Source organism: Simochromis diagramma, unplaced genomic scaffold (genome assembly GCF_900408965.1).
Source record: "Simochromis diagramma unplaced genomic scaffold, fSimDia1.1 OVJJ01000208.1, whole genome shotgun sequence".
Lineage (NCBI taxonomy): Eukaryota > Metazoa > Chordata > Actinopteri > Cichliformes > Cichlidae > Simochromis > Simochromis diagramma.
In genome coordinates, this window is record NW_024386789.1 from 1,576,160 (window position 1) to 1,594,923 (window position 18,764).

Consider the following 18,764-nt stretch of genomic DNA (forward strand, 5'->3'; position numbering starts at 1 on the left):
AGTGTGTTTGTATGTTTGAATATTTAAGTGTGTCTCATGCATCTGGATTGCAAATACTTTTCTTCATTCAGCAGTTTAATAAAAATTATTTCTAATATATTCGGCAGAGTTTCTGCAAAGCACCGTGTCACTTAAAATCATTTGAGGTATTTTTTTAAAATCTATGATTTATATTATGAGTTTGACAAGTCGATGTTTAAGCAGAACTGAGCAGCAGAATAGTTTATCCTGAGAGTTCAAGGTGCAGTCTTTACTGTTTGACACAATAAGTCCTGTCATTCTTTCTTTTTTCTGAAAACATAGGCACTTATTGTATTTACATGATGAGGGGTTTCTATATTTCCTGCATATATGTTTGAGATTTGTTTAAAATGAGATACAGGGGGTGCGCTCTGTTATGTTTCAATAGCTTTCAAACGTTAAAATGCTGGGAGCACCCAATAATATAGGGAAAATAGCATTTCTACATAGTTTTTGTTTTGTTTTAGTAAAATAATTAAATCTGGACCACTTCTATAATCACGATAAAGCTATAGAGCTCATACTGTGGGGTGGTACACCATGTACACAAAGTTTAGAGGTATGTACATGCGCCGGATATTCACTAGGAACGTTTGACGATTTTAGGAACCTATCAGCGGCCTTGTTTCATCCCAGGTACCCGGATGTACCCGTGGGGCAATTAGCTACGTCATTGTTCACCGCCGGACACCCGCTAGAAATAAGGAATGGATTTACAACCTCTACTAACGCGATCATAACAGGTTACAGGTGAGTGTTGTATTGCCTTTACGATCAAGTGCCACTTTAACTGTGCGCCCGTAATATTTTGGTAGGCGTGAGCCGCTGAGATTTGTTGTAGTAAGCTTACACCGGTTCTCTATGTCGTGTCGGAGAGAGCAGCGCAGTGATCATACACAAGCGCCGGCGTCGAGCCCCTCCTTTCTCCTCTAGCTAGACGCCCCGTTGCCCAGGCCACACATTTTTAAATAAAATAAATGTCACCGCACAGCCAGGAAACTACCCGTCAGCTTGCTGGTCCGTAACTACGCTTCTCTGCGCCATGTCAGCCAGCGTCCATAGTCTTGTGCTAGCTAGCAAGTAGGCAAGCTAGCTAGCCGCACAAAATGCTAGCACAGTTCGATAGCTACGTTGCGTTCGGCGTTTCGATGGTTTTTGCATCTTCTTTAAGTGCGCGTCATTACATCTCGGAATTCGACAAGACTGGTAAGCTCTCAACTTGCTCTCCGTCTGATGTGCTCAGGGTTTTTTGTGTGTTTTCTTGAGGTTTTGCGACGCTGCGTGTTAAAGGCCTAGCAGCCGTCATTTAGCCAATGTGAGCCACTCTGTAAGAGCAGGTGGGAGGGAACAGCTGCTTCTGTTGTAAACGTGCTTCCGACTTGGAAATTTCCTCGGTCGAGTGGGTTATCTGGCATTTCCCCTCTTGAGTTTTCTAAACACTAATTTTTGTCGATATTTTAAGTTTGTTAGTTGGACAGAGTTAAATTAGATGTCGAAAGTTACTCTTGTCTCCTGGTGTTTGTTATTTAAAAGGAATCTGACAAGATGAGTCAAATAAAAGCAAAGGGTCAAAAACAAATATTTGGCGCTCACTTATGCTAGTCTGTTTGTGAATGTAAACAAATCATCCAATCTAACACAATTTCTGATACTTGTTTGCTGAAAGTTTAGGCGATGGTATGAGGGCAGTGTTTAATATAGCGTTATTTAACTATAAGCTATAAGAGACTTAGAGCTTTTCATTGTCATTGTGCAGTTTCTTGCACAGCGAAATTGGGTATAATCTGTTAATGTGGCTTTTGTATTTAGTAGTTGTTGTCCAAACTCACTGTACTGCTACCTAACCAGTGTAGGATTGATGTAGTATTTAAGTTTTCTTTCCCTTTTTCCAAAATAACAATGAGAAAATTCAAACCTAGCAACGACTTTGTTTTTTTTGTTTTGTTTTCAGTTCATAAACGTATGTGTCTTTGTTCCTAATGCAGCTATGAACAATGACCATAGTTGACGGATCTTCAGAAAAGTCTGACCACGAGTCAGCCGGATGTAACCGACCCTCCTTCACCAGTGGAGACGTGGGGATGGACGGCAGTTGTTCCAGCAGCTGGGCAGTGGGCCCCACTGTACCCAGTGACTCTCCAAGGCTCAAGGCTCCAGTAGGCTGCCTGGCCCCCACTCCTGGAGCTGCTGTGTACAACAGTACACCCTCCTCTGTGGACCGGCCCAAGGACCAAGGTCAGAGCAAAGCCTGGCTTTTTTTCAAAATGTCTTTTTAAGCTGTTTGAAGATTTTTATTGTCAGACAGAATAGTTTTCCAACCTGTTTTAGCAAATATGGAACCACACTTTTTAGCCATTATTTACCCATATTTGTCAGAATTGGTTTTAGTAACATACAGCTAATCTTTTTGCTTCTGCTTTCACACAAGTTTGACAACTGCTTTTGTGGGTGTTGTGTTGCTGCTTCCCTTCTCCGTTCATTCATCCAGTTATGTAATGCATCCAGCTTTGCATGATCAGTCACTTCAGCTCGTGATGCAATTGCTCTTTTTATATAAAGACCGGCAACCCAACTTGTTTAGCAGAAACAAAGGAGAAGGCAAACTGTCCCGTCTTTCTTCCTGAGCCTGTTTAGGAGTTGTTCACAGTGGCCAGAATCACATTATATAACTGTTAATAGTTGTAGCTATTACTGTGATGTCCTGACATGACTTTGCCATGTGCCAGTGTGTGGTTGTATAAGTAAGGTAGCATTAAATTATGTCCTTTTTAAAATGTGTTGAAACAGATTTTTAGTAATAATTGTGGCTCTGTGTGTCAGTGATGAGCAGTAGCGATGGAATTGACTTGCCCCAGAAGGTGCTGTTCTCACCAGATCGGCTCAGCCTAAAGTGGGCCCAGGTTCACCGCATTGGTGCAGGCCTCCAGAACATGGGGAACACCTGCTTCCTCAACTCAGCCCTGCAGTGTCTCAGCTACACCCCTCCTTTAGCAAACTACATGCTGACGCGGGAGCACTCCAAAACATGTAAGTTTATTTCACCAACAGTGGTGTTACGCAGTCCTGCGCTGATTCTCACATTGTATCACTCCTTACTCACTCAGTATTTTGTCTCTGTCTCTGCTGCAGGTCATGAGCCAGGGTTCTGTATGATGTGTACCATGCAAAACCACATCATTCAGGTTTTTGCCAACTCTGGGAATGTCATTAAGCCCATTGGTGTACTCAATGAGCTTAAGAGTAAGTGGATGACTGTTGATGCTGTGCTCTGTGCAAAGTGTTTACTTATATTTTAATGATAGGAGGCGCTGTGTGACTGTTTACCGTTTGTAATTTTGGAGGGAAATAATCTGGAGGGATTTTGAATTCTGTTTTTAAATAAGTGTAAACTTGCATTTAACTGTGGTATCCTTTACAATAATTCACCTCTCGCTTTGTTTTTTGGTTCTGTTTTTCCTCGTTCCCCTCACACAGGGATTGCAAAGCACTTCCGCTATGGAAGCCAGGAAGATGCTCATGAATTCCTGCGGTGCACAGTGGATGCTATGCAAAAGTCCTGCTTACCTGGAACCAAGTGAGTGTCATTTTACATTGCATGCATTCTAAACAAATTAAACACACAAAAATATTTTTACTTGGGCTTGACAGTGTTTGCACTTTATTATGTAGTAAGATCCATAATTAGCTACGTAGAGGTAACACCGTGACAGTAGGAGAATATGAAATAAATCCTTTATCCTGTTTTTCAGGAAGTGCAGTTTATACTAGTTCCTTTTAACTATTAATGCTTCAATTGCTGAGAGTATTTTTCAGAAATGCAGATTCCTCAGTCTCTTGCCTGACTGACACCTCAGCTTACATACTAGGCAAGCCACTTGATATAATACCTCATTATTATATCAAGTTTTTTAATGAACTTGACTGCTCCAACACAGAAAGTATTCTAACACTGGGTGTGGTAGCTTGTTTTGGTAACAGGGCTTGAAAAGATCAGAAGCGGCTTAAACGTGTAGTAAAACAGGTGTCTGGGATTATGGGGGAGAGCTGCCAGACTTAGTGTCTAGTATAGATTTCTTCTGAGGCAACAGGGTAAGCAGTGTGAGCAGGAGCACTCAACCCCTCAGGTCATCTCTTATTCACCCTAATGGCATTAGTGCTATTATTGCAGCAGCAAAATTCAGAAATTCCAGGTTTTTCTATGTGTTACTATAGAGCTTCAAAGTCTATGTGCACATTTAACCAAAACTACACGTTTAACAGATGCACTGGGCTGAGTGTTGTGCTTCTTGTTAGACTCCTAAAAATTATTTATTAATTCATTTATTTTTTTAAGAACCTAAACTGTCAATTCTCATCAAATCAATTCTTCCCGTGTAGCAGCAGATGGCCTCTTAAGTAATTAATCGTGCTCAAATTCCTCCTATTGTCTTTTCTGCTACTTGAATACTATAAAGTGATCGTCTGGTTCCAAAATGCTAAAAAATAAATGGTCAGTCAGTTAATTGTTGCACTGTCCTTATTAGTTAACTTTTGTGCTTTATCTTTTTATTATAGATTGGACAGGCAAACGCAGGCAACCTCTTTCATCCATCAAGTGTTTGGCGGGTACCTAAGATCCAGAGGTAAGTCACTGTTTTTTAAGGTTTGATTTATTTTTTCTTTTATTTGTCTTTTTATGTCTTACAGCTTGCGTGATACTCATAGCACTGATTTCTGTTTCAGTTAAATGTTTAAACTGCAAAGCTGTCTCAGATACATTTGACCCTTTTCTGGATATCACTCTGGAAATCAAGGTAATTGGACCACATTCAAAGTGACGTTGCTACTATGTATTCTCTGCATTATGGAGTGTGAGGTTTTTCCTCTCTCTCTCTGTTCATATAGACTGCTCCAAATGTCTCCAAAGCTCTGGAGCAGTTTGTCAAGCCAGAACAGCTGGATGGCGAAAATGCTTACAAATGCACCAAGTAAGTCAAAGAGATGCCAAACCATGATGAGTTTGTGTTTAGGTGTGATTTTTGTCAACAAGCTGAATGTTTGTTTCCTTCAGGTGCAAAAAAATGGTAACGGCCTCAAAAAGATTCACAATCCATCGCAGCGCCAATGTGCTCACCATCTCACTCAAACGCTTTGCAAACTTCAGTGGAGGCAAAATCACAAAGGTAAATGGCCAATAGTGTCTGCTTAAGTCATAAAGATACATGACAGATGCTTTGTTTTATTATAAAACAGGATATTTGCATGTAATGTTTGAAATTTTTTGTTTGGTGGTCATCAGGATGTGAAGTATTTGGAGCATCTGGATCTGCGGCCCTTCATGTCTCAGTCCCACGGGGAGCCCCAGCTCTACAGGCTGTATGCTGTGCTGGTTCACTCTGGATTCAGTTGTCATGCTGGACACTATTTCTGCTATATTAAGGTACTGGCTGTGCCCGAATCTGTTTGAATGTTGCTATTGCTTAGTACAAACAAACACACACCATAAACAACACATTTCAGCAGAAAACTGAATGCAAACAGAGAAAAATACTTTGTATGCATTGAAAGAAAGAAAAGAAAAAAGACCCCTATATAACCATAAGATTCTTCTTTTTAGCTCAAATTCAATTCAGAAACTGAATCTGCTGTGTCACATCTCTCTCATTCTGTCTCACAGGCCAGCAATGAGCAGTGGTTTCAGATGAATGACTCGTCCGTGTCAGTCAGTGACGTTAGGAACGTTCTCAACCAGCAGGCCTATGTCCTCTTCTACATCAAGTGAGTAAACATGGGTATTTTTAAACATTCTAGGCTTATTCCTTCAGTAGAACTTTTCCCATCATTATTTAATAATGTAGACATGTTTATTCCCACTTTTCTTGTAGAAAATGTATTATTATAACCTAATGTTATAATGTTGATGCTTTGTCATGGTTAATATTCTTTTTTCCATGTCATCAGGTGCACAGATGTGAAAAAAACTGGGGACTACAGCCACTTGAACCATAACGCTGGCATATCTGGTCAGTCATCTCCCCGGCCGGTGGTGATCCCACGCACCATCGCCACCATGCATCACAACAGTGTTGGCTTCATAGGTCCCCAGCTGCCACCACACATGAACAAGGTACTTCCTCACCTGAGGGTACTGATAATGTTGTTGTTTTTGTTAAACCCAGTGTTTCTCTTCTAAAAACCTGTTGTTGTGACTTCTTGTTCCTTCAGAGTTCTCTTCATGTTAATGGGAATGGATCTCTGAGGGACTATCCCACAAGCTCCAAGCCCAGCACCAGCGGCAGTGCGGTGGGGAAACCAAACCATGGACTAGCTTCTTCTGCTTCCTCTGCTTCCATCTCCCACTCAGTAAGCCGGCCCACAATGATTCCAGACAGCGACAAACAACAGAAGCTTTCATTTTCAATTGGGCTAAGCAAACCGAACTGCCCATCTGCTTCTTCCTCCTCTTACTGCAAGCCGTCCTCCGCCAGCAGTTCCTCCTCCTCCAGCTCTTTGTCCTCCTCACAGTCTACCTCAGACGTCCAACCAGACGTTCGTTTTATTCCGCGTCCACTAAACCAAGTCAGCGGCATGCCTTTCAGTAATGGGGATCAGAACCCTGTAGGAAACGGGGCGTCCTTCCTGGTGCCGTACAGCCAAGAGTCTTCAGAGGAATCAGACCAAGAGAACTGTGGCACTCTGGATAACAGCAGTTCATCCAAGTCTCATCCTAATGAAAATAAAGACACAGGAAATGTCTTTGATAATTCTCCCAAAACCACCAATGGGGAGTCAGGAGTGCACCATCACGGCAATGGATTAAATGGACAAATGTATGGAGACTTCAAATCTAGTCAAAATGGGCACCACAATGGTCATCACAAAGTGAATGGACACAGCGGCCCTGACAAGGTAAATCTTGTCTTTATTTTTATAATGCTTGTGTGTTTGGGTTTTTGTTTGTTTTTCTTAAATGGACGTATTATTAATATTTCTTTTATTTATTTTGGGCAATTAGATCTCTGGCAGTAATCATGGCAGTTTGACGTCTACGGCTCCTGTTGCTAATGGAATAGGCAGTGACCATAGCCAACCAAAGTAAGCCTAACACTGAACTAAAAAAAACTTATTGCTCTGCTGTCCATTTTATGCATTTAAATTTTTAATAATAATAATGGATTGGATTTATATAACGCTTTTCAAGGCACCCAAAGCGCTTTACAATACCACTATTCATTCACTCTCACATTCATACACTGGTGGAGGCAAGCTACAGTTGTAGCCACAGCTGCCCTGGGGCAGACTGAGTGAATGTTTAGAAGAGTGATCTTAAAACTGTGCAGACTTTCCTCTCTGCCAGTGTGACAAAGCATTGCTCATATTGCTTTTGTATTTTATTTTTCCAGCAAAGATGCCTCATCCCAGGCCAGTTCTTCTCAGAGCATTCATCCTGCTGCTAATGAAAGCCAGGATTTCTCCACTCCTGTCACAAGGGCTAAAACTCCATCTGAACCCCTGCCTCACTGTACAGAATCCTCCGCCGTTAGCGCTTCACCCTCAGCTACTGCTACAACTACCCCTTCTGTTGCAGCTAAAGAATCTGCTTCCGCTCTTTCTTCTTCTGGGCAAGATGGCAACCCTGCAGCCTTACCCCCTCAGCTGGGCTGCTCTCAAAGCACCAGTGGGGCTTCTGCAGCTCCACAGAAAGTTAGCGTAAGCAAGGATGAAGCCAAGGATCTACCACAAGATAAATGTGCAACAACAGGGACTGAAGGACGTAAGGATACTAAGGAGCAGTATCAGTCCAAGCCTAGTTCTAGTTGCAATGAAAGACGATCTTCCCGAGACAGGGAAAGACTGTACTCTAGCTCTGGCAGAGATAGAGAAAGACACTACAGGGATAGGAGTCACGAACGAGAAAGCGACGGCGATCGTCACCGGTACAGACGGGACTACAAAGACGGTCACCACCGCCAGTACAGGGATCGTTTCCCCCTTTCTGGACGTTACTACAGGGAATGGGAGGCCGATCGTCACCGGGAGCGAACCTTCCAGCACCCTCGGGAGCGTGATCGCGACAGGTGCTCTAACCATTACCATTACTACCGCTACCGGTCAAGAGAGGACATTGACCATGAGCGAAGGGGATATGGTTACTCCCAACGAGAGGAGTCTCGTGGCAGTCGGAGGTGGCTGCAGGATAGTAGAGACTCCTGGGCAATGAAGGATAAGAGTAATGGCAAAGAGAGAGAAAATTACTCCTCAAAGGAAGGAAATTTCTCACCTTCTACAGCACCAGAAACAAACAAGTTCAAGGGCTCCCCGCCACGGGCTCGCCTTTCCTCTCCAGACAAAGAGGATCAAAATTGCAAGAGGACTCTCAGCAAAGACAGGGACGACAGCTCTGAGGCCCGCCACACTAAAAGACACAAAAAGAGTAAGAAAAAGAAGAAATCAAAGGATAAAGACAGACACCGTGAGAGTGGGTGAGTATTGCCATCTTTCTCTCGATCCTTTAATGAAAACAGAAGGAAATGTTTGTTTGTTTTAAGCTAGATTTTATTTTTTTTTATTTTTTTTTTTAAATAATATGGGGTTAAAGCTCACTATCAGTATTAATATTTTCTTAAAAACGGAAAGAATTTTCATCATTTTATTGATAATGGGTCACTTTTTCTGTCTTAGGCTGGCCGTAAAGCTTGAGATCTTGGTTTTGTTAAACAATGTGATTGGTTCTCTGTCATCCCGTAGAAGTTCTGACGGAGATTCAGACAGAGCTGCGGAAATGAAGAAGAAAAGGAAAAAGAAGAGACATCGGGACGGCGATCCCGAACTGCACAGCCCAGACGCAGCTCGGAGCCACAGAAACAGAAGCAGCGAGGAAAGGGAGAGCCGCAAGCGACACCACTCTGACAGAGACTTTGAACATGACAATGGCTTTCCACCGGAAAAACGTCGCTGCACAGACTACGCTGACGGCAGCGGTGACCATCTACTACCTTCCAATCATACCACACCGGCAAACGGTTCAAGTTACGGCCATCTCAATGGACAACCAGGTATTCATTTAGTCTCCAAAATCACCGGAATGCTGAATTAAATGGTGCTGACGAGCTAGTCCAATTTTAAAGCATCAAACCCTGTTTTGTAGGTTACAGCCAAATCAGCGGCAGTGGATTTCCCAGTGACCTGAAACACTGACTCTGTGAGTGGATGTCTTTTTAAATGGTCAGCGTTGCTGTAGCTACTAATACTTTCTCTTCACTAAGACCTCATCTTTGTCATTTCAGATCCATCAACCGAATTTTAACAACAGCAGAGGAATGACATCAGCTTTTTTGACGTGGTGCTTCTTCATTAGGAATAATATTGTATTTTTACCTTAAGTAAAGTGTTTTAAAATTTAAACTATCCCCCCTTTTTTTTTTTTTTTTTTTTCTCTTCTTTTGTTTTCTCAAATGGGCTTATTTATTTGCCGTAATTTCTCCTAGCTATCGGTTAAAAAGAAACCTGTTGAACATTTATGATGAAGAATATTAATATATACTTGTATGAACATAAAGCCTGGAGCTTAAACATCTCAACTGCTGCTCAGTGGAACTCAGGACTTGAAAAAAACGTGTTAACATCAATCACAGATATCCACCTGCTTCGAAGAGGAACGAAACAAAGGGAATGACGTGATGCCCGAGAGGACTGAAAGGCATCGGAAGTTTAAGATGTCACCATATCTACACAGCTGCAATGTTTTACTTTATTTCTTTATTTGATCCCACTGGGAGCCGTGAAACTAATGGAGTTATTTGTGCAAGGGGAGGGAGGGTGGGGTGGGGGGTGATGAGTGCAGTGGTGGGAACAGAGCTTTGCTGACTGATACCTCCATGTTAACCCTGGAAAGACTTGAGAACATTTCCCAGCTTTCATTTTCATCTTCGTTCCCATTTGTGAAGCCTAAGATTCACTCTTGTAATTTTAACTTTCTTCACCAGATGCAGAGGGGTTTTTTGTTTTTTGAAATTAGTTTTGTCATGCCGCTCTCTCCCTTTTTTTTTTTTTTTTTTTTTTTTTTTTAAAAAAAAAAAAAACATTCGAAAAACAAAAAGAAGCACCACACTATTGCTGTCATGGTGGTGGACCTCTTTTTTTTTTTTTTTTTTTTTTTTTTTTTAAGATACGGTTTGTCGTCTAGCGTCAAAAAATACTGTGAATTTAATTTTGAACTGTAATATCAGTTACTTTTATATGTAAAAAAAAAAAAAAAAAAAAATCAAATCCTGTATCAGGATTCTCAGATTTCTGTTTTGTGTTTTTAGAAGAACTAATTTTGAGCATATTCTCTGGACAAATTCAGTGATGAATATGCTTTGGGTTGTTTTTTGTTCTTGTTTTTTTTCCTTTTCAACTCTAGACAAAAGTTGGAAGAAAAACTGCTGTTATACCTTTAAGTTTAGCATGTACGAATTTATACATTGTATAAGGTAAACGCCTTAAAATACATTTGTTAATGTCAGAAATTGTAATTTGTTCTTGGTCTTGGACTTTGTTTACAAGCTGCATTGAAATGAATGGAAAAAAAAATGCTGATTGAGATGAGTTGCAGGGATTTTGCTTTTTAAAGCCCCTGTGTGCTTTTGTATGATATAGACTAGACTGTATGAGACTCTTGTTGAGCAAACCTTCCACTACGGTTAAATTATAATGTAGATCCACTAACGACACTCCTATGTATTCAGGTTTTTGTTACATACACTTTTCTAGCTGTTTGGGCTCAGCTCACTCCTAATTTTCTCACAGCACTGTATCCATGTTTGAAATAACCAAAGACCTGGTAAGTTTGGTGAGTCGAGCACTGCTCGCTGAATTCACATGCACGCAAAAAGCTGTTTTCTTATCAGCATGTATTTTTTATTCAAAGTGTACATCAAAGTATTCGAGAGCCGTTTTCCCGCACAAACGCCAAACCGTGCTTAGAGCTGAAAGCTGCACCCGTGAGGAAAGTTTTGGCTTTGTGGGGCGGTTTGATCTGTCTGGGGAAAACGGTTCTCAAAATTCCAGTTAGAGCATTCACACGTATTCCAGCAAATTCCAGTATCTTATTTTGAAAGGGTTTGTCCTAATTCTCTTTCATATTACATATACTATCGGAACCTCAGTAATAACAGTGTGAGGGGAAGCTGCACAATGACCCTCTTCCACTATTGTAAACTTGTTAGCTGTCAAACTAAAAATGAAAAGAAAATGAACGGGTAAAGGCTACAGCCATTATGATTTCCACACTACGTGAACACAATACAGAAAAAACAAAACAGTATGTAAATTATATACTATACATGCATAATGTGAGTCGGGGGGAGGGCTGCTTTTTTTGTGAAAAGATGAGAAAATAAATACAAAAGAAACGATCGCAGAGGTGGATCTTCACTATGTGAGTTAATATGATGCGTTACTGCTGGCGGGCTTCGTTACACACGACTTGGTTTGCCTTTAAAAAGGAAATATCGTAAATGGACGTGTACGAGCCCATGTTGAGTATGTTTGCATATACAGGTACAGTCACTTAAAGGCTACATCAATCAGACCAGCTGACTGATGAGCTTGAGGCTTTCTGTAGTTGCGAATTATCTACAAAATATTGTTGGCAGTTGTCGAAGGAGGTGAAGGTAATAAAACGCTGAGACCAGACAAGTTGGTCTGAGTGGCTGGGAGCTGAACATTCAGCTTTCAAATCCTCCCAATGTGTTGCAGCACCTTATGTGTCCAGCAGGGGGTAGTCTCACATTAGGGCATGATGAAAAGACTAATGATTACAGCTATGGCTATCTCCAGTTACATGAAGTCCTCATGCTGTTCTCCATCGTCGTCTAGTGTGGTGAGAATTTACCTTCTTTTTTTATTATATCTTTTGCCTGTAGCAGACTGAATTTGAATCTTTAATTCCCAACAGCCAAGAACTGAGGTGCAGACAAATCTTCAGGCAGAAGTAGGGATGATCCACGTTAGTCCCATATGTTTTACTGCATGTCCCGCAGGGCTGACGGAGAACGTATGAATCGGACGCCTTTGAGACTCTTAAACACACACATACACACAAGGATTCCTCTGATGACAGAAATGCTGCTGACACTTGACGTAAGTGAGGGTGAGTCATCATCATTTCTTGTTGGCTATCCTCCTCTTCCTGGTGGCCAGCATGTCGTAGAAAGGATCCCTGCTGATGCTTGCTCTGTGGAGGACAGGAAGGAACAGATTTAACAACGACAACACCTATTTTTAATATCAGCAAAACTGCTTCTATCTAGTCTGTGTCAGCCCTGCGACAGGCTGATGGTTTTTCCGGGATGTACCCTACTTCTCACCCCATGACAGCTGGGGCAGGCTACAGCCCCTCCCGTCACCTTGAACTGGATATCTCTATCCTATCCATCCTGTTTTGTCTGTATAGTTGAAATAAATCACCCATCTACAAGTTCATCAGCACCAAAATCTGGCACTTACACCTCTGAATGCTGTTCTTCACACACACTCGCTGAGCTAGAAATCTGTGCGACTGATAATTGTGTATCTTAGTTCAGTGGAAGTCAAATATTGAGTAACAGAATTTTAGGATGGAGCAGACATGCTGCAAGCTCATGAGCTTTTAAGTTGATGTGCATTTTTTCTTGTCCAATATTTCAGTGAGGTAGTTGCTAACTTTGCGTGCATTAAGCACTGCTGTGCTGTGAAGGTGAGAGACTGAACCAAAATGAGCTGCGGGCTGTAAAGTCAACACGAGCTAAAAAAAGCTCCAACACTTCACGAAGCAAAGAGGAACTGTGGGTTAAGTGTGAATCATGTGTGGGTTTGTCACAATGAGCATCTTTCACCTCGCACATGTGATACGGAGCTGCCATAAAATTGTAAAAATTACAACTTCAAGTTTTTCATTAACACAGCTGCTCGTCAACCACGGCGTATTTAACTTGGACTTCTATAGCGGAGTCACAGATTGCTGATGGGAATAACGCTGAGTAATTAGCCGCTTTCCCACCACCATGACGGCTGACATGTGTGCAAGTGCAGAACAGTTTCTACAACAGTAGTTTCCAGCCTTGCAGGTTGAATCAGGGCCGGACAGTGTGTGTGTGTGTGTAGTCGCGTGCTTGTGTGAAATCTGCTGACCACAGGACAGTCTGCCGTCCCGGAGTGTGGTTGCGGCAGCACAGCTCTGCCCCGCTGAGTCTAATGTGTAATCATTCCACTGCCAAAGTGACAGGAGGAGACTTCATGATGTGCAGCCACGAGAAGCCAGCAGTCCCCCCCCCTCCATGTGAAATTTTCCAAACCAAGAAAATTAGCAGTTTTCAGTCTATTTAACCATACCCCAGGCCATGCTCACCAAAATAGGATTCCAGTAACTCACCCTTAAACCTTCCCCACTTTCATCAAACATCTCTCCACACCAAGGGTTTTTAAATCTCATCAGGGCACGGGGAAGATTCAGCAGTACAATTTTTCGCCTGATATTGATCGCACTGAAGCAGAGCCGATCATAACCAGCATGCTCAAAAGTTACCCAGTGGGTCCAATTTGCAGCAGCACCTCCACTCCTCTCTGTGGTTAACAAGTGTTTGGATGGGAATGCATTAAACCTGTCATTATGTTTTTAAGTGTACAGCAGTGCACCGAGTCTGAGCAGGTGTGTGTGTGTTTCCCCCCCCTTTTCTTGTTGCGCGCTAATCAAAGGCAAGTGTGCTTATCCAGCAGAGCCGACATCACCTCCGAGTGTTATCTGCATGGAAGTGTGAGAAAATGAGTCACAGTTAGTCACCAGCCTGCATGTGTGTGTGTGTACTCAAGCCTCAAGCATAGTTATGATTAAGCTCGCAGCTCCGTGTATGTGTGTGTGTGTGTGGGCTTCTCACAGTCAAGGTCAGACATGAGAAAGTCCCACATGGGAGCAGGCAGGCGTTGGCTAAGTGCCCTCTCAGTGTAAATGGATCCACACTAACGCAGCGTCTCTTACTTGATGGATTTGATCCACTCTTCTTTCTCCTCCGGGGTGGGGGCAGATATCCTGTACACCACGTGGTTTCCCTCGACGACGCGTCCATCCGCCTCCGTTTTGCAGGCCTTGATTACCTGACCTTTATGGTTGGGGTTGTAGAGCTCAAAGCAGTTCTAAAGAAAAATCATGAAACTGTTGATTTACATGATGAAAGAATCCGAGAACACATTGTTTGTGTGTTGTTGTTTTTTTTGGCAGTGCAAAGGTATTTAAATTTAAATGAGATGAGGATTTATTCGCAGGGACAGGAGGTGTTTCTTACAGGTTTTCTCGGCTCATCCACTTCTCTGATACTAAGATTTTCCAGAGGTATAATCCCACGAGGCTCTTTATCCTGAAGAGACACAGAAAAACAGTCCTCAGTATCACTTATTCATTTGCATGCACATCATTTACAATAATCATATCTATGTGCAAATGAAGTCACAGTGACAAAAGATCCGCCTGGATCATTGTCACATCACCTGTGACACCTTTAGCCTTATGCTGTAGCAGCTAGCATGGCTGCCATGACCCAGTCACAGACTGTATATAAAAGATGGATGTAGCCTCCAATTTTTAAAAAGTAGTCTGGACAGAAACTAACTATTTGCTAACCTGATTTATGAATTCAATAAACACCGTTCCGGTGAGTTTATGGTCTCAGTTGCATGTTTCAGGTATGATTGATATAATATGATGTTATTCTATAAATTATGGAACCATTATGGTAAAATAGATGATAAAGCAGGGCATGATGAGATGTGATTGACAAGATGCTTCTGGACGAGTGTTTCTGAGCCAGATCCTCCCAAAAATGACAAAAACCAAAATGTGATTTTTATTTTTTAAATTATCCATCTTTCATATACAGGCTATGCTGGCTGTCTTGTTTGTTGGTGGGACAGAATATGATTCATTAAAAAAAAAAAACCCAAAAAAAAACAAAACAAGAATTTGTAAAAATGTAATTGCAAACAACCTTCACACTTTTATCATCACTGGTAATATTGAAGACATTTAGTACTTTTTGTTTTCTAGCGTGGAGTTTTACTAAAGGCAGTTTCAAATAACAAGACCTCAAAAATATGTGTGTCACAAAAATTTCCCAGAGTTTTTGATGCAACACATTTGCTATTTAGGTGCCATTTTTACCTTTATGTTAAGTCTGAATGCATCTAAGTAAAAATCAAGGTTCGATTAAAGCACTTTGAAGGTTTTTATTCATCCTGGTCACCCAAAGGAGATGTAACCCGACTCTCTCCATCCCCCCATTGTGTCTGCGGGGCCAGATGTGTATGTGTGTGTGTGTGTGTGTTGGGAGAGCTCTTGAGGAACAGCCCCATGTCCTGCTTGTCATCTTCCTTCTAATAAGGTGGCAAAGCGTGGGGGGAGGAAATGCCCTGGGAGAGCTGCTCACAGCTGGCTCTGCGTATGCCCCCCACCACAGAAGGCGTTTGTATGTGCTGAGGGATTCATGGTCGCGGGCTTGAGGGAGACACTTGGCTTATAGCTTAGCAGGGCCAGATGTGTGTTGCAGACTTTGCAGATGTTTCCTATGATGTCTCATGTTAATTGCTGGAGTGAGGTTCATTTAGGTCAAGGGGGCTGCATCTGTTAAATAGCAAAGCTGGAAGGCACAGACCAGTGCCAATATGTGTGCGCGCATGTGTGTGTGACAGACTAATCTGATGCCCCTTTGTTTAATCCGTCTCTACTATATCTATTCACAAAACTGTACTAAACAGTCCTGGGTTAAATATTTTAAAATAATGTGAAAATTTATTACAGATGCATTCTTAAAGGAACAGTCTGACATTTTAGAGATTATATTTACTCGCAATTCTGCTGAGAGTTGGCCACCGATATTGAAAACCAAGTCATGACTGCAGTGCAATTAGCTGATTATCTTAGCATAGATTATTTTAACACCAGCATCATGATGATTGATTATATGTATATGTGCATGTTTGTTCCCAAACTCCACCTGGACAACTGGTTTAATATTGATTAAACTTAACCGATAAACTACCGAAGGTACCAAGGCTCGTAACATCTACATGATGACTAATTATAATATTTCAAATAAAAAGTACTGTTTCATTTTCTGTGGATTTAAATATAGAAACTGTGTGATCGAGGTCGGTGTGTGAACATACGTCGTTTTTACATATAAATTGCATAAATTTGCCACTTGCGCATACGTTTTCACGGTCACTAGAGGTTTTACGTTTTAAGAATTGGCAAAGTACACTTTCACCATTGTGCACCATGAAATGGTCAAATTCTGTCCTGACACACACACACACACACACACACACACACACACACACACACACACACACACACACACCAAATTGCCTACTTACTGTTGTGTATTCAAAGTAATAGAGGCAGTTGTCAGTCAGAATAAACCACCTCCTCTTCCACGTCTTCACTCGGCCACCTGCGAGGGAGAAACAAACAGCGTATGAGGGTAAACTGAAGAGGTGAATCTGTTTGTGTATGTGGAAGCTAACCTGCTTTGTTCCACGTTCCACATCTGGTTCTAATCAACATTTCCCAGCATTATAAGACCGAATCAGACCCTTATCCCTCAATCCCTTGAGACCGATGCCTGCAAGGGCAATGGTCTGGAGGGGAATGAAGGTGTTTCTCCTCCAGGAGGAATCACAGACACATACGAACACATACATGCGACAGCTAAGAGAAGCAGCGCCCTGACCTGATTTGAGAAAAGCCTTACACTTTTTAAATAGAAAGCAGCAGAAAAATATAAATAATGGCCTGTGATTGTTGCAGTGACAGTCTTGGAAACATTTTAATGCATCCATCCATCCATCCATCTGCTCCCGCTTGTCCTTTTCAGGGTCGCGGGGGAGCGCTGGAGCCTATCCCAGCTGTCATAGGGCGACATTTTAATGCATTAATGCAAAATATAAGGAATTCCCCACAATCTGTCCATCTAGCTCTGTCATTGAATAAAAAATGGATTATTGGGATTATTGGATTTCCTGATAATTACCCCATCAACAACATGATAAACAATTTATCTATGTAATCAAAAAATAAAAAATAAAAACTTAATGGGACTTATGTCAACATATAATCTTCATAATAACTTATTTGCTGACTGGATGAAACGTGCACAAAGCAGCTGTCACTGATGTAATCAATAACGTAATGCTTATGTGACTCAGATTATCATCCTAACACCCAGTATGATTTATTGGACTAGTTAACGAAACAGAAGTTTTACTCTGCTGCAGTCCAGGGAACCACATGTACACTTAATATACAGAGCTATCATCAGTTTGTTTTGTTTACAGAAAGCTCAAATAAATGTAGTTTTTATGAAAATTTGTTGCTATGATTAAACTATAACAGTTTGAGTTGGTGGATGAATGGATGGGCTGGAGCCAATCCCAGCTGCCATAGGGCACGAGGCAGGTACAACCTGGACAGATCGCCAGCCTGTCGCAGAGCTAACACAGAGAGACAGACAACTGTTTACACACATTGACAACAATAGGAAATTTAGTATTAACCTAACCCACTTTTATGTCCACACACACACACACACACACACACACACACACACACACACACACACACACACACACACACACACACACACACACACACACACACACACGGAGAATATACAAACTCCACACAGAAAGGCCTCGGCCAGATGGCCTAGACCTTCTAGCTGTGAGGTAACAGTTCTAACCGCCACCCTCTGTGCTGCCCTCAGGCAAGTCAATCAGTTAAATTTACACCTCCCTGTTTAATTCACCTTATTTGTGCCTGGGACTACCAGCACAACATAAATCAAGAGTTTTAAGGAGCTTCGTTGCTCCTTTAAACTCCTTAAACATTTGAGGTCGATGTAGCTGTGATTAGATTAGAGTCCAATATACTGCTGTAAGAATTCAAAAGATTTAAAACAGTCTAGTGGGTGCAGCTCATTTGCTAGAGGACAGAGAAATCCCTGAATGAGCGGGAGGTAATAAAGCCTGCAGGGCAGGAACAAATGGAGGACAATGAAGAAAGGGAAAGGCTCTCTCTGATGTTTCGCTGCATGACCAGCCACGCAACCGTAGGTACGCATTCCCACAGTGCAGACACAAGCAGCCACATTCACTAAAGCCCGAGCACAACTGCGTGTTCTGGCAGGAGGAGCAGGAGATGTGTGACGTGCAGGGAAGTGGTAGAGAGCATGAGATGACCCGTTCAGCTAATCGGTATGAATCACGATGATTCCTGGCATCTACAAAGAATTGACGTTCTATTGACGAGTAATTTGGCCTAACCTTTTGGGTGCCTTGCTGATATTTTCATGGCTGTTATATAATTTTATGCTTCCTTTCAGTGAAGTTGCAGAAAGGATTCTAATCGTTGTGTGCAGGTTTTGAAGCTAATGCTACAGCTGATACAGCTTTTTTTTTGGTATGGAAAAAGGCAAGAAAACTTAGAAAAACTGAGTAAAATTAGAGCTCTCGTAAGCACGAGCTTAGCTGTGTCCCTTGTGCCTTCTCAGTAGCCACAAGAGGAATAATACAGCCAATCCCCACGCAGAATGAGCCAGATCATTGACCTCTGACTTAACTTCGAATAAGATAATCCATCACATCACATTGCTTATACACTTATTTTCCCATTTACAGCTATGATACAACAACACAATTATATGAGCAGGTCAGCATGTTCAAGGGCCTGTTGTGCTAAGGAGATAACGGCA

The 18,764-nt window shown here is 41.8% G+C and overlaps 2 protein-coding genes across 4 annotated transcripts in view; one reads left to right on the forward strand and one right to left on the reverse strand.

The window, feature by feature from the left end:
- The first annotated feature begins 193 nt into the window (after positions 1-193).
- On the forward strand, positions 194-10,710 carry usp42 (ubiquitin specific peptidase 42). Of its 2 annotated transcripts, none has more exons than XM_040023223.1 (18): positions 194-771; positions 2,007-2,256; positions 2,842-3,048; positions 3,151-3,261; positions 3,496-3,595; positions 4,576-4,643; positions 4,744-4,814; positions 4,906-4,988; positions 5,072-5,183; positions 5,300-5,440; positions 5,678-5,778; positions 5,962-6,127; positions 6,226-6,909; positions 7,016-7,095; positions 7,404-8,483; positions 8,749-9,056; positions 9,149-9,202; positions 9,288-10,710. In XM_040023223.1, exons 2-17 carry the CDS (start codon positions 2,016-2,018, stop codon positions 9,196-9,198), a joined length of 3,603 nt encoding a protein of 1,200 aa, XP_039879157.1. In that variant the 5' UTR covers positions 194-771; positions 2,007-2,015; the 3' UTR covers positions 9,199-9,202; positions 9,288-10,710. The 2 variants fall into 2 exon arrangements, with proteins under 2 accessions (XP_039879157.1, XP_039879158.1); XM_040023224.1 differs by lacking the exon at positions 194-771 and adding an exon at positions 1,114-1,227.
- Positions 10,711-10,880: 170 nt separating this feature from the next.
- Positions 10,881-18,764, reverse strand: part of LOC120728384 (cytohesin-3-like) — a 31,542-nt gene continuing 23,658 nt past the window's right edge. For both annotated transcript variants that reach the window (XM_040023236.1, XM_040023235.1), the window contains exons 10-13: positions 16,390-16,466; positions 14,304-14,375; positions 14,000-14,154; positions 10,881-12,220 (exon numbers count right to left, since the gene is read on the reverse strand). In XM_040023236.1, the coding sequence (XP_039879170.1) occupies positions 12,148-12,220; positions 14,000-14,154; positions 14,304-14,375; positions 16,390-16,466 (377 nt within the window). In that variant the 3' untranslated portion in view covers positions 10,881-12,147. The remainder of the gene's footprint in view (positions 12,221-13,999; positions 14,155-14,303; positions 14,376-16,389; positions 16,467-18,764) is intronic.

What these genes read in the sequence shown, in the direction of transcription:
- usp42 (XM_040023223.1), top strand. Translation starts at nt 2,016, where the DNA reads ATGACCATAGTTGACGGATCTTCAGAAAAGTCTGACCACGAGTCAGCC. An exon ending in GTGGAGGCAAAATCACAAAG is followed by an intron (nt 5,184 to 5,299) that starts GTAAATGGCCAA and finishes GGTGGTCATCAG; the next exon opens with GATGTGAAGTATTTGGAGCA. An exon ending in ACTATTTCTGCTATATTAAG is followed by an intron (nt 5,441 to 5,677) that starts GTACTGGCTGTG and finishes TCTGTCTCACAG; the next exon opens with GCCAGCAATGAGCAGTGGTT.